Below are 13,966 nucleotides of genomic sequence, written 5' to 3'. Positions count from 1 at the left end.
CAATCCCGGTCTTCCTCGAAGCCATAAAGATGAGTTAGTTCTTACGAACACTTGTTTAATTAACCGCTATGGTGAAAAGTGAGTTAGCGCGCCAGTGACCGGAAGTGCCTGACCGGAAGTCTCGCACAAAATACCGTCAACTGGCTGCGCCCGTATTTCCGTTAAAAATAAGGTGAATAAGCGCGCGTCTCGGAACCATAGACTGTAAAAAAACAGTCGGAACACTGAATGTTTCTATAGCAACCAGAGCTTGTATCAGGTTAGAAGGCGGGACTGTTTGGGAGAACCAAAAATTGTTTGTCGGTTACCTACGGTCCTACCTGCCTGTCAACATATTTATTTTTTTATTAAATGCTTGCAGAAAAAAAAAAAACATTTACAACATATTCCATACCTCCACGCACCCTGCTCGCGTAGACAACACGTCATCAGCGTGTTCCATCCATGAGGCCATAACTGAGCTCTGCAAAGGAACAGCAGCCTCCTTTTACAGTTCCTCCTGAACCAAACCATCAAGTTTATGCTGCGTTTATGCCATGTCGTAATCGTAATTAAAAGATGGCAACCCATTACGTTTTCCCCGGCTGTTCCCGTCCTCAGACTCGGATTTGTGTTTCAACTCTATCAACGGCTAAATGAATCTGCAGCAGCCAGGTGGTACAAGTCAGAGTTCTGTAAGTTGTTTACGTTCAATATTATTGTAATGTTATCTGCTTTGAGACATGAGGTTATTTAACACCTTGACCTTCTCTCGTGAAGCTTTGCAAACTGTTGTGAGCGTTCACGTGTTTTGTCGGAGGCGTGGCTTTGGAGACTCTGAAGGGAGGGTGCTCCGAAATTGCCTACCCTAAAGGTACACACCGCATATCTGAGTAAACATTAGACAAATTTCAGTATTTATTGTTAATTGATAGTCAGCTCATTGTTAAAACACGTTTATTAGACTAGATTCTGATCCATAGCAGGACATTTGCTCAGCACAGCAGCAAACCAAACCTGTTTCTTTTGATGCAATCAATCTGTGTAACGTTACAAATCATCGAAATAAATTAAGACCAGATTCACCTTTCATTAGAATGTTATTTTCATTACACAAAACATCACAGCATGACTACAGACAGACAGCCAACATTAGCAAACCACATTGGGCAAAATACAGCAATGAGTCATCATATGCTCTTTGATGAAAATACGAGATTAGTTTTATTGATACCACACATTGCAAACACTGAGGTGCTTGAGGTGAAAGTCTAAATGGAAAAATCCATTCTTTGTACAAAATCTTTTCAAGATTTCAAGAGAGAGGTCCACTAAGACTGACCAGAGTGATATGTAACTCCAGGCTTAGCAGCAAATAACAGTGCAATGATGGCCTTTCCAAAATAAATATTTAAGGCAAAAACTGTCATCCTATATGTATTCTTACATACAACCATATTTTTTTATATATTTAATTAAATCACAAGCACATTTGCAAATGTACAGATATCAGGTGAGGCAAGTAGAGTTGGTATCATTTTACTTTTTCATTAATAAGCAATAATAGAGTGGCGCTCTCTAAGTGTAATGAAAGTATCTCTAAGTACTGAACTCTCAATCCCTTTCTCCATAAATATTTCCATCCTAACAACTGTCTCCTTGGAAACAAGGAAAGCCCCATTTGTTGTCTAGGCAACCACATCAAAAACAGAAGGTCTATGTATTTATTAAGAAGTAGAGAGTGTGAACGTCCAGTTGTGTTGAGGATGTGGAGGATTAACACAACGCCCTGATAATTTAGTGTAGTTGATGTGGAGTTGTTTCCCCCTGCGGAGAACATTGCTTATGCCCTTCAGATCAGTCACACACTTTCATTTCACAACATATGTCTAGCTCTTTGGCTCAGTTTCCTTTTTGGGAAGGCAGCGGATACACAACTCTGTTGTTTCCGAGCATTTGCTGCTTTCTGGAGGCTCTGCTTTCTGTTCCTGCAGAGATGGCTCACAGCTCCCAGTCGCATTTGATTTCCACTCTGATGTTCGGGTGGATCATGGAACTTGAGGATGCTGTAACAGTCTCTCTCTGTGTGTATATCTAATACTCAATATCTGTATCCTTACTTCACCTGCAAGTCCTGTTATTGTCTGGCCCTGTTGATGTCTATAAGCTGCCTGTGTCCAAAAAAGTTATTGACAGGCTGGATGGCTCACTTAGCCATGTCCTCAGCCACAGCCTTCCCTAATTTGTCTTTCAAGTAAGCCACTTTCTGCCAATCAGATTTCAGCTCCAGCCATTCAAAGTACGGCACCTGTAGGGGGACACAAAAGAGTGTTTACTCAAGAGTAAAATTGCAGTCACATTTGTTATTGTTTAGCAAATATTCACAGGCGAAATTCCTATTTTCAATAGGAATCTATGCAATGTAGAATTTCCCAAATTTCGCAACAGGTTCAAACTGCATTGACCAACAGAATTCTGCTTGGTTTGAAAGTGATGGTTTTGTGTGGCAATGTATAAAGCAGTTTACAAAGTTGAAAATAGACAATGGGTGAATTTTGCTAATGTATGGGGCTGTTTACACTTGGCCACTTCATGCGTTTTCTCAGATCGGATAGCTATCTGATTTATCAAAACGAATCCATTTACACCTGGTCACATAAATGAGTTTTGGCGAAACGGATTTAAATCCGATCTTCAATTCCCGCGCTATATGCAGATGTAATGGAGTGCACGTCACCGAAAGCAACAGATGCATAGCATTTTATTGATCATCAGCAAAAATTTCAAAATCAAAGACCGCAATAAGAGAGAGCGGCAACCAGCCCTGGTAAGATCATTGGTTTCTCTACTTTAATGATGATGATTGTGTGTTAAGCGTCTGCGACTTACTTTCACTTTGATTTGCGATAGTTTGCATGTTGGCTTAATGAATAGATGCTCAGCTTCTCATCTGCGGCGATGCGTGTTCCAGTAGCGTCGTCATATCTGGCTATAACATTAGATATAGCCTATAACACGCTCTCACACGTTTATTTTTTAGCATTTTTGGGAGGAGTACAATTTACATATGTGGTTTCAACAACCAGATGCATTTACACTTGTCCAGTTTCATCTGGAATGCGTCTCAGATCTCCTCTTGTGGAAGTGGTTTGAGCGATCGGATTCAAATCCGTCTCGAATGCGTTTCGGAGGGCATTTACACCTGGGGCCTCATGTACAAAGACTTGCGTTGAATTCATACTAAAACATTGCGTAAGGACAAAGCTGTAAATGTGCGTACGCACAAAAAAATCCAGATGTATGAATCTCTGCGTACGAAGGATCCCACGCATATTCTCTTTGTACATCCCAATTAACGTAAATTTGAGCGCACATGCACGAGCACAACGCCCCACCCAGTCTCCTCCCTTAATTAAACCAATTTAAATATGGTAATGAGTCCACTTTGGCAAAAGAAAACAGTAAGAAAATGACGGCAAGAAATGAAACTTTACAGAAAGTGAATTGGAAGTGCTACTATCGGAGGTAGAAACGAAAAAAAAAAAAATTGGAAAAGTTTGGAACTTTGTCCTCCGGAATTAATAACAAAAGGAAAAAAATATGAGTGGGAGAGTTTGGCTGATGCCGTCAATGCGGTGGGATCGTCGTACTGTAGAGTAGACTGAGTACAGTTGAGACACTTTTTGCGTTTTGATTTTTCACACAAAAATAGACATTGAAAAGAAGTGAATTTCCACATGACATGCCACATGATTACATTAGCTTGTAGACTAAGATGTTATCAATCAATAATACCCACAAGTAGTTTTTATTTTAAATATAAGGTGCTTTTTGTCTCAACTTTGTCTCAACTGTACCCATGTAGTACACTTGAGACAGTGCATGGTACAGTTGAGAGACCCATTTCTAATGTCGTGAAGGTAACTAACCATTCATGGTAAATGTAAATATAAAAAATAAAGACAAATAGAAAAGAAAATAACAACTGGGCAACATTTTTGTTTATTCATCCATTTATATGCATTCATTTTATTTAAATTAGCACTGGTTAAAATGTATAAAGCAGGAACAAGATATGTAGAATCACACATATCAAATTGTATTTTCATTTGCGTCCTATACTGGCTACATGATTGCTGGCTGAACAACTAAACAGTGTGTTTCCTAATAGAACTCTATCGGGGGTACAGTTGGTACATGTGTGTCTCAACTATACCCCGCTGGCCACCTCGCACATTTCTCTAGATTTTGCAATTACCTTGCATGACACAATACCATGAAATATGCCCGTTTTTAGGGCACAGAATAACGTTTGTGGTGATACCAGTTACGTTTAACAGTCACATAAGGATAATAAGCTAGTCATTGTGGAGAGTGCATGGTGAAGTGAACATCATATCTTAGAAAAAAAAAGTTTTTCCGATTTCTTCGGATCGGAGATGTGTCCGTTGTTCAAATTTCCCACGATCAAAGAGGACACTAATACGCACGTGCACAGCAAAAATACAACTTGTTATTTAAGCAAGTTATTTAAGGTGTCTCAACTGTACACAGTCTACTCTAAATTACCTTAAAAAGAAATGGTCTGATATAAAGGTGGACATTAAAACCAAAGCTGCCATAGAATAAGGGCTGTATCATTTTGCATAATATGCTTTTATATGTTCTTACTTAATTGCATAATTGATAGAATATTTTCATAAGGCTCGTGTGACAATATATGTCATTTATTTTATAAATTGCAAATTAATAGCAATGTTTCCCACAGGTGGTGGTGCGATAGACTTGTAGAACAATTCGTTGTGTAATGTTTGCAACTTCACTTCATTGCCTGTAAGAGTCGCCAACGGACAAAAACAGTGAGAAATATACGTACGCCAGACATGAAATTGGCGTGGAGGAACGCACATTCTCGCGTTAATTTCACTGTTAGTACATACGACCGTGAGCGTGAAAGCTGCCGTACGCAAAGTTTTTGTGCGTACGCAAGATTGATACATGAGGCCCCTGGTCATTTCACGATCGGATATGTATCCGATCTGAGAAAACGCATGAAGTGGCCAAGTGTAAACGGCCCCTAAGTGACCACAAAATCAGTCTCAGAAAATGGAGAAATGTTACAAACTCTTGCCTTTTAAAATGGATTGTGTCAGCTAGCGCATCAAATGGCAGGAGCATTATGTCAGCCTTGTGCTCAGTTGGAAGTCAAGACAAGTCCAGCCAACTCTATTAAACTGTACCCCAGGAGGCAGAGGGCTAACAGGATTGGCCTACATGCTGCAGACAGAGCCTGAGTCCTTTTCCGCAGTTCTGTCTTTACTGCCGCTATTTATAACCCAAAGTCAAGGGGGACTGCCTGCCATGTAATAGCTATTACAATAGGAATAGAACTAATCAGGCTAACAACACTGGTACTATAAAAAGGAGAGAACTTTTTTGTATCATATAAGAACTGTTATTGCGTGTTGGAAGACCATCAGCAGTCAGATTTCTTTTATCTCGTGACGAGAAGACGATGGCGGAAGATTTGGTTTCAAAGCGAAATGTTAAAGCGCCTATTTGTCAATATTTTGAATAAACCCAATGCTAATAGAGACCTGCAAACATAATCATAAAGAATAATGATGAACCCAGTATTCAAGCAATTGCCACCCCGAATTGACGTTAATTCGAAAGCTTTACAAGCGAAAGTAAAATGCGCTCGGCTGCACGGTCATTCATAAGCAATTTAAAAAGTGAGGTGGAAAAGAGGGGAAAAACTCCAAACTCTCCAACATAATTGCAGCGTGCACTTATTATGAATAAAATGTTATCTGTTAATGTGGATGTTAATAAGTTAGTGTTCTTGGTGTGAACAGGCCTTAATATGTTTTCATCTCCTATGCTTGTATTTCACTGTCTCACCTCCACCACTATAAACCCAGCCAGCTGTAAGTGGCGTTTCTGCATGGCAAAGCGGCCCAGAAGATCCTTGCTCTTGAGGCAGAAGTTAGAAAACTCCCAAGACACAAATGCTATTCTGCAAATAGACACAAGCACATTGACACAATCAGAAATCATCTCTGTGTGTGATCTTAGAACAAAGCTTTCACTTGAATACTCACCGTCGTGCCCCTGCAGGTAAAGCATCAGGTCCACCGCCTCCAGGTAAATGAGGGGCTTTCAAGTTCTCCAAATCAATTGGTTTATTTTCTGAATCTACCACAAGCTCTCCATCTGTGGTGAACATAGATCAACAGATATACAAATTATCAGGAGGTTCTGTCAGACCCATGAATGGAACTCAAACCTATGACGTTTATTACCTTGTAGTTGCTACTCACCTATTGTCCAGCCGTATACAGTTTTGACAGCAGTGCGGAGGGCCTGTGTCCGGCTGTTGGTCAGACTCTGGAGGGTTGTGTGTAGGCTGCTCTGCATAGGGGTGTTGGTCTCCACTTTCCCCTGGGCAGTTGGCAGCAGGACAGCAGGGGATTTAATAGTGATTCCTAGAGGCTCCAGCTGAGCAAAGGCAGAGATATGCAGCAATTTCAGCCGATAGTTCTCAGTCCGATCCACAAAGCCACCTGTTGGATGAGTCAGGAAAACATCACAATTACACAGAAACATGATATGACTGCAGACTGACTTGAAATATGGTGCACAGCTATGAAAAAGAAGCGTGTGACAATTCTGCAATTTATTCTTTTGTGTTCCATGAAAAAATTAACCGCATACATTAAAATAGACATGAGGGTGAAATAATAACAGTATTTTCATTTCTAGGTGAACTATTCCTTAAAATACACTACCATTCAAAGGTTTGATAAGATTTTTAAGATTTATGTTCACCATGCCTGCGTCTACTTGATCAAAAATACAGTATAAACAGTAATATTGTGAAATATTACAAATTAAAATAACTGTTTGATGTATTTGGCAGATACTGTATGATGATTTGGTGCTCAAGAAACATTTCTTCTTATTATCAATGTTGAAAACTTACTGCTTAATAACCACTTAATATTTTTGTGGAAAATGTGATTGTTTTGTGAAGAAGTCTTTTGTTGTGATGGGATAGTGTTTTTGGGTCACCTTTGATCAATTTAATGCATCCTTGCTGAATAATAGTATTAATTTCTTTTAAAAAAAACATACTGACTCCAAACTTCTGAACTGTAGTGTAGGTTAGATCTGCCTTCAATCGGTCATGAAAGTAAAGACAGACATTGGACAATGCTCTTATACTGCCACCGTGTGTTTCGAATGAGAACAGCAAATTATATTAATCACATTGATACACAAGAAATATAAATTCAGCAGTTTTCCCAAAATGAGAGTATAGTCTTTTCTGAATATTTTTAGCACATTCATTCCTTCGCACCTGAAAGTTTCTTCTGAAAGTCATGCTTTGTAACAGAAGAGATGTAATCAGGATTGGCCTGGTTCAGCACACACAACGACCAGACCACATCTGTTTTCAGGAAGGGCTCTAAATTTTGAAAGGACCTTTCCAGAGCCTTGTGTACCTGTAGCCATACAATAAAACCTATTATATACATACATAAATATACAGTGCATTGCAGTTAATCAAGGATAATAACAATATATTACCACTCGGATTGGTTACCTTATGGTAAAACTCCTCTCCTCTGCCAAGTTGGAAGTTGAGTTTGGCGAAAGACATGAGAAGATTACAGACCTGAAGAGTGCTGTAGCTTTCACTATAATTCACATAGTGCTGAAAAACAACAGAGAGGGGGAAACAAAAGAAAGTATGTGTATGTAGATGGAGACTGGCGATGGAGAGACTATTACAATAAAAAAAAAGACTCTAACCTGAGCAAAGCCTTCAAACAGAGGCAGGTGGAGCCACTTGAGGAAGGCTAGAGACTTGGCACAGCGGGTGACATCTAGGGAACTCAGATCTGATAACCTAGGCAATAGCTCTGTCGCAATTCTCTGAAGAACCTGTGCCTGGTGAAAATTCAGCTTACCTTTTATTCAAAGGAAGATGAGATTATAATTAGATTTTTACAGGTATTTATTAAGTCTAGGCCAAAAACCCAAGCTATCACAATTTCTCACTGACCATAAGTGTATGCGATGTCAAGCAGCAATGGCGTTTTCAGTTCAAAGGAGGATTTTTGGTTCAGGTGGTATGAGAGAGCCCGTAACAAAGAAACGGCCCTCCTGTTTTGAGAGGCCAGTGCTAATGCCACCTTCCGGATATCATCTGCGCTAAAGCTCTCTGCCAACTCCAGAGCCTGGAGAGCACAGGATACAGTTCAGCGTTAGTTACATAAGCCTAATACAATATAATGCAAAGTGTTCAAATATGTTTGATTGGCTAGGTGGCTAAAGGTGTTTTAAAGTGTGTGCACTCACTTTGTCCTCCAGTTTGTCCATTAGAGTGGGGGAGAAAAGCAAAGCACGGCCCATGAGAATGGTGATGGTACGACTGTCACTTAGCTCTGTCCAGCGCAGCTCCAGTTGTTTTAGCAGGGTTGTGGTGAGCGCTTCGTTTTCATACCTATGACAACACAAGCAGCAACATTACAAGAACAAATCAGCTACCAACTACAGCATCAAGAACTTTAGAAACTTATTTTAAAAAAGTGGTGATTTTTTTTCTCATTTTGTTGCAGGATTATTGACGTATACAAATCAGTTAATTCAATGCAGGCACATACAAATTCTCTATTGATATACAATATTGTTCAAAAGTTTGGGGTCGATAGGATTTTATAAAATGTTTTGAAATGTGTCTTTTATGCTCACCAAGGCTGCTTTTATTTGATGACCAATAATATTATGTAAAAGATTACAATTCAAAATAACATTTTTATTTTAAAATTTATTTTATTCTTGAGATGCAAAGCTGAATTTTCAGCATCATTACTCCGACTTCAGTGTCACATGATCCATCAGAAATTATTGTAACATGTTGATTTGGTGCTCAAGAAACATGTCTTATTATTATCACTGTTGGATACAGTTGTGCTTCTTAATATTTTTGGGAAACCAAGACACAACTAGAGGTCGCTTTAACCGAATATTTTCCGTCATTGACTGTTCTCTTCATAAACAAAAAACTGCATAATCTACCGTATATGCTTGTCCTGTAAGTGCATGATAGAAAATGAAGATGTGAATGAAAAGCCATCAAGTCTTGAAAATTAAAATGATGGGTAATAATCATATGACCCTGTCCGTCAAAATGACGGACAATGAGAAAGTCTAATGCGACCTCTGGTCACGACACAAAAATGTTGAATTATTTTTAATTAGTCGTCTGCATGTATATTAAAATCTTATAACTAAAACAAAAATCTGAAAAAATAAACAAACAGACTACCACACTAATCAACTAGTTCATTCAACAACTGGCTAGTCATCCCTTATAGGTCTATTTTTAAATTGTCACTTGTGCTAATGTCTATGACTGTCAAGCATGTGAATCTCACCCTCTTTTGCGCTGAAAGGCTACCCAGTCCACCAGGTAGGCCAGTTGACGGTAGGTAAGGCGCCGGATCCTCCAAAGCACTTCATTCTGGATGGAGTGGAGTACAGGGGCATCCGAAGGGACACCCAGCATAGTGAGCGTACGCAGAAGAGCCACCAGAGATCCATTCCAAACTGAGGACACCTGTGCGAGAACAACAAGATAATCGTCCACCGGCCCAATACATCTTTATCAGTGACAAGTGACTTTCAATTCAAGCTGCTACTCAGACATGGTTCTCAGGTCAACTCAGGTTGTCATGGTTACCTGAGCGTTTACAGTCTCCAGCATGTGCTCGAAGCGCGGGTCCTGCAGAATTTCTTTGCCGCCCTTCTCCATGATCCGCAGGTTCAGCTGGACCAGACACCTGGCAGCATCGCTGGCAGATCTGCCTTGCTCTGCCCACAACTGAAGCACTTCCTGTGGAGTGGACGCCTTTTCAACAAGTTTGACAAGTTCTGTACATTCATATGGAAATGGCGTCTCCTCCATCCTGGCCAGTTCATTGCCCTGACAGAAGTGCCTAGCAGAAGGTCGGATCGAAGACACGGACATCGGGCACAGCGGCTCTGTGTGGTGAACTGTGGAAGTCTGTGGTCGGGCTGAGGCCACGGCAACCTGAGAGCAGTGAGGAAACCGTCGCGCCCATCTGCACAGCAGCCTGGTGGTCATTTTGGAAAGGGGACTTCCTCTATTCAACAACCAATCAAAGCATTTGCACCCACATCTCACCTGAGCACCTAAAAATCAACCAGACAGCACATACAAGAAAAGTAATAGTTGTGAGCCAAATTATGTCAAAAAATAACACCAGTCAGATGTCGATATATGTATATATGATGTTTCGTCGATGTGAACAATTACATTATTTATTTAACTAATTATATTTTACTAGTACTCAACGAAATAATCTTGAGCTTCGACACTTTCCAATTATACTGCATGTAAACAGCATGTAAAGATCTGTCAGATGTCTGAATTACCTAGCTGCTATCTGTCATGGGCAGAAGTGTATTCTGACCTTGCCGATTTGGGCAGGCGCAGCAATAAGCTTATGAAACTGTCAACGTTATCAACAAATTTTCAGCAACTCAGTAAACATTGATACAGTTTAATAAACATGTTTTATCATACGGTTGTGGCGATACAACAAATACTGCTTCCTTACCTTGTCAAATTAGCTTTTATAAGACTGGCGACGACATTCACATGGAGGGACTATCGGTCGCGGAGGTTCTACGTCAGAGTTAACCGGCAACACGTGATTTCGACAGCATATCGTGATTGGTCGGTATACCTCTGAGTTAGAATAAGTTAGATAACAAACCATTTTTTATTACTATTATTATTTGCATTGAATCCAAATAGTAGGACGATCTCTTCAGCATCTGAAAAAATCCGTAAAACGCTCAGTGTAAGGCAATAATAAATAATTTGTAAAAAAATAATTAAAAAAAAAAGTTTTGAGAGAGGTCAGACATTATGGGGAAGATCCGTAGTAGGCACGGAATTCTTACAAATTCCTACATTGCCTTTCAGAATCAGAACCTATAGATTTGAAGCTCAATGACTGCACTCTTGCTTTAATATGATCTAGCTTCTGTAAAATAACAACACTATACATAGTACAATTACAGGGCTGAACTGTGCTGCCATTTGAGTTGGAGGTGGTGGGTTTACAATAAGCTAGGTTTTCTTTTCAGATACCCCCAAGCTAATGCGTCATAATGTTATTATTCACTAAATATAGATTAATTAATTTAAAAAGACTAGATTTGCCATATAGCGAAGGAGAGAACAAATTTTAGTCCGGTATACTATAAGAAGCTGTTCATAAGACGACCAGCAGATGGAGACATTGATTCATTCATAGCGCAGTTCTCACGTAGTTGGCAAATTTGACATTATTTTTTTGATAGGCATACTTACTACTTTCTCTAAAAGCTGTCTTAATTGAAGTAATATTTGAGCTGATTGGTAAGCTCCGCTATAAAGCTCCAGGTTTTCTGAAACGAACAATGTAGGCTACATGAGTTTATCAAATCTGTTCCAGTTGTAGCCTATTATTCTCTAATGGAAACAAGGTGCACAGATGCAGAATAGCGGTCTATTCTGGGTTTAGTAATAGCATGAATGCAGCAAACAAAAATAACATTTTGCGTCATTTTGTAGAGGATGATTTTGTCTGAATCAGCCTAATCTGTTGTGACATGCATGCCCAAATGTTAAGAGTATTTAGGAAAGTATAAAACCTAATTTAATAAATATTCCCCCAGTTTCACAGACAAGTCTTAAGATTAGTCCCAGACTAAAATGCATGTTTGAGCTTTTTTAACTGAAAGCAATTTGCACTGACATATCTTAAAATACGTTTAAATATGTTTGTCTCAAGATGCACACCAGTAGTAAGGCACATTTATCTAATTGAACTAAGGCCTAATCTTGGCTTAATCTAATTCCTGTCTGTGAAACCAGGCAATAATCTAATATAATAGCCTTCATTTTGATTGGATGCTGGATTAGGGTTCAAAAGAGATGGACTCTTGAATTTGGTAAATGAACAATGCTGTTTGGATTGGAATATATAATGTAAGATTAGATGGTGTGCCAGCGTTCAGTAGCATCTCAAGGAAGTTCAGCCATCTTTCAAAGGAGAAGGGAGATGGTTCGATCTTGTACAAGGCTGTTCTTTTTTATATTGAATTTATGAGAAGAAAAGGGCAAGTGAAACATTTTTCAGTAATGAGGCGACACAACCGGAGGTGAATGGAGAGGATAAACTTTTAGAGGCAGTGCAAAACTTCCTTTTTCCAGTGGCACTTTGGAAAGATAGAGTGAAAGTGAGACACAAAGCGAAAAGGGGAGAGTTACAGTCAGTCACTGATTGAACCCTTGGTGATTTATGCTTCATTCCATCAGCTCTCTGTGGCGTACATAGTCATCTGGTTAATGGTGTGATTTACATTAACGACACAGAGAGGTGCAGCCCGTTTTACAGTCTTTAATGCACACATCAGAACTTTGACATGCCTTGCGATAAGTCAGGTTGATTCGCATATGATTCCAGTATGTACCTCAAGGTGCTTTGAGTCAGTTACCATAAGCCTTTGAGATAGATTTGTGTAATGTTTTATGCCGTTTGAAGAAAGACATATTAAAACCGAGCCTTTAAAACTCAATCCAATCTTCTTGTAAAACTGAGATGCATTTGAAGAGCAGAAGAGTAGTTAGTGGGCCGGGTTAAGTGAAGTTAAGTATCTGTCAGTCACACTCATGATAGTTTAACAGTGATGAGCTGTGAGCTCTGGCCTCCTCTAAGGATCTTATTTTAGAGCTCTCTTAGTACAGATGTCATATTTGATTTTTTATTGCAAATGTATATTTCAGAAATCAAGAGGGTTAGGCTTTGGGGATCTGTTTAAATAACCAGACTGAGCTGAGTTCACTCTGAAGCACAGTTATATGAACACTTCTGTTCTGTTCAATTGTTTGTCTAGTCATTAGTGGTGAGGATTTTTCAATGACTCTTTCGTTACTCATTGTTACGCTAGAAGGTATTGACAAGTGATTGGGTGCATCTGAAATCACATACATTCCTACTATATAGTTAACAGTTTGTGACAAAATAAATATATCAGAATTCACAGTTTTCATAAAAGAATAGGCAAAAAGTTCCAAGATACTTCTTCTGGCGAGATTCTGAAGTGAGCATACGATAAACAATTTATGATCCCATGAGGCCACGGGAGAGGATTTGTGAAGGGCGGTGACTTGACGCAACTGATGCTGATAGGTCACGTTATAAGGGCAACATGGCGAATGGAGTGTCTAGTTTACATTCATACTATATAGAACATACTTTTTTAGCTTTTCTTTTAAATAAATACCTACTCAAGAGAGTGTGCCATTTTGGACACAGCCATTGTCTTTATGAGTACATTACTGGATCATTATTTAACAGATTTGTGAACACTGAGTAATTCAGGAACAAAACAAATGTCTTCTATCTTTATGAGTGAGTCATTGAATCATCCACTCAACAGACAACTGTCCAGAACAACACCCTTGCTCGTATGATATTAATAAGAACATATTATGAAGTGTTATTTTGACCTTAAAATAGTATTCCATATAATATGTAAAAACAAATATAAGCAATTTGTAGATGGATTTTTCCCTGAAAAGTGTAAACTGTGGTGGTATGAAGACATCTAGTTCTTTAAACGTCATGATCAGCCTCAAATACCAATGTTGGGAGTTGTTTTTCAATACAAAAATAGTTTTTGCAATACCATTTAGGGACTATATGGTGTATACAGAATATATACATATATATATATATATATATATATATATATATATATATATATATATATATATATATATATATATATATATATATATATATATATATATATATATATATATATATATATATATATATATATATATATATATATATATATATATATATATATATATTCTGGTGATCTGCAGATGTTG

The 13,966-nt window shown here is 38.7% G+C and overlaps 1 protein-coding gene across 1 annotated transcript; it reads right to left on the bottom strand.

The window, feature by feature from the left end:
• Nucleotides 1-876: 876 nt before the first annotated feature.
• tbrg4 (transforming growth factor beta regulator 4) lies at nt 877-10,749 on the bottom strand. The gene is made up of 12 exons (XM_081389246.1): nt 10,632-10,749; nt 9,731-10,203; nt 9,426-9,607; nt 8,347-8,491; nt 8,051-8,225; nt 7,798-7,955; nt 7,589-7,699; nt 7,343-7,487; nt 6,303-6,545; nt 6,084-6,195; nt 5,884-5,998; nt 877-2,287 (listed from the first exon to the last, which is right to left on the bottom strand). The coding sequence occupies exons 2-12, from the start codon at nt 10,133-10,135 to the stop codon at nt 2,186-2,188; spliced, it is 1,893 nt and encodes a 630-aa protein (XP_081245372.1). The 5' UTR covers nt 10,136-10,203; nt 10,632-10,749; the 3' UTR covers nt 877-2,185.
• Nucleotides 10,750-13,966: the final 3,217 nt, after the last annotated feature.

The sequence above is a fragment of the Scardinius erythrophthalmus genome (assembly GCF_964197995.2).
Source record: "Scardinius erythrophthalmus genome assembly, chromosome: 16".
NCBI lineage: Eukaryota > Metazoa > Chordata > Actinopteri > Cypriniformes > Leuciscidae > Scardinius > Scardinius erythrophthalmus.
This window is presented reverse-complemented; position numbering and strand designations above follow the sequence as displayed.

Excerpts from the sequence above, each read along its gene's own strand:
- tbrg4 (XM_081389246.1), bottom strand. The coding sequence starts at position 10,135 with ATGACCACCAGGCTGCTGTGCAGATGGGCGCGACGGTTTCCTCACTGC. Across the intron at positions 8,226-8,346 it reads TGGACAAACTGGAGGACAAA|GCTCTGGAGTTGGCAGAGAG; the intron begins GTGAGTGCACAC and ends TGTGCTCTCCAG. Across the intron at positions 5,999-6,083 it reads TTACCTGCAGGGGCACGACG|AATAGCATTTGTGTCTTGGG; the intron begins GTGAGTATTCAA and ends GTCTATTTGCAG.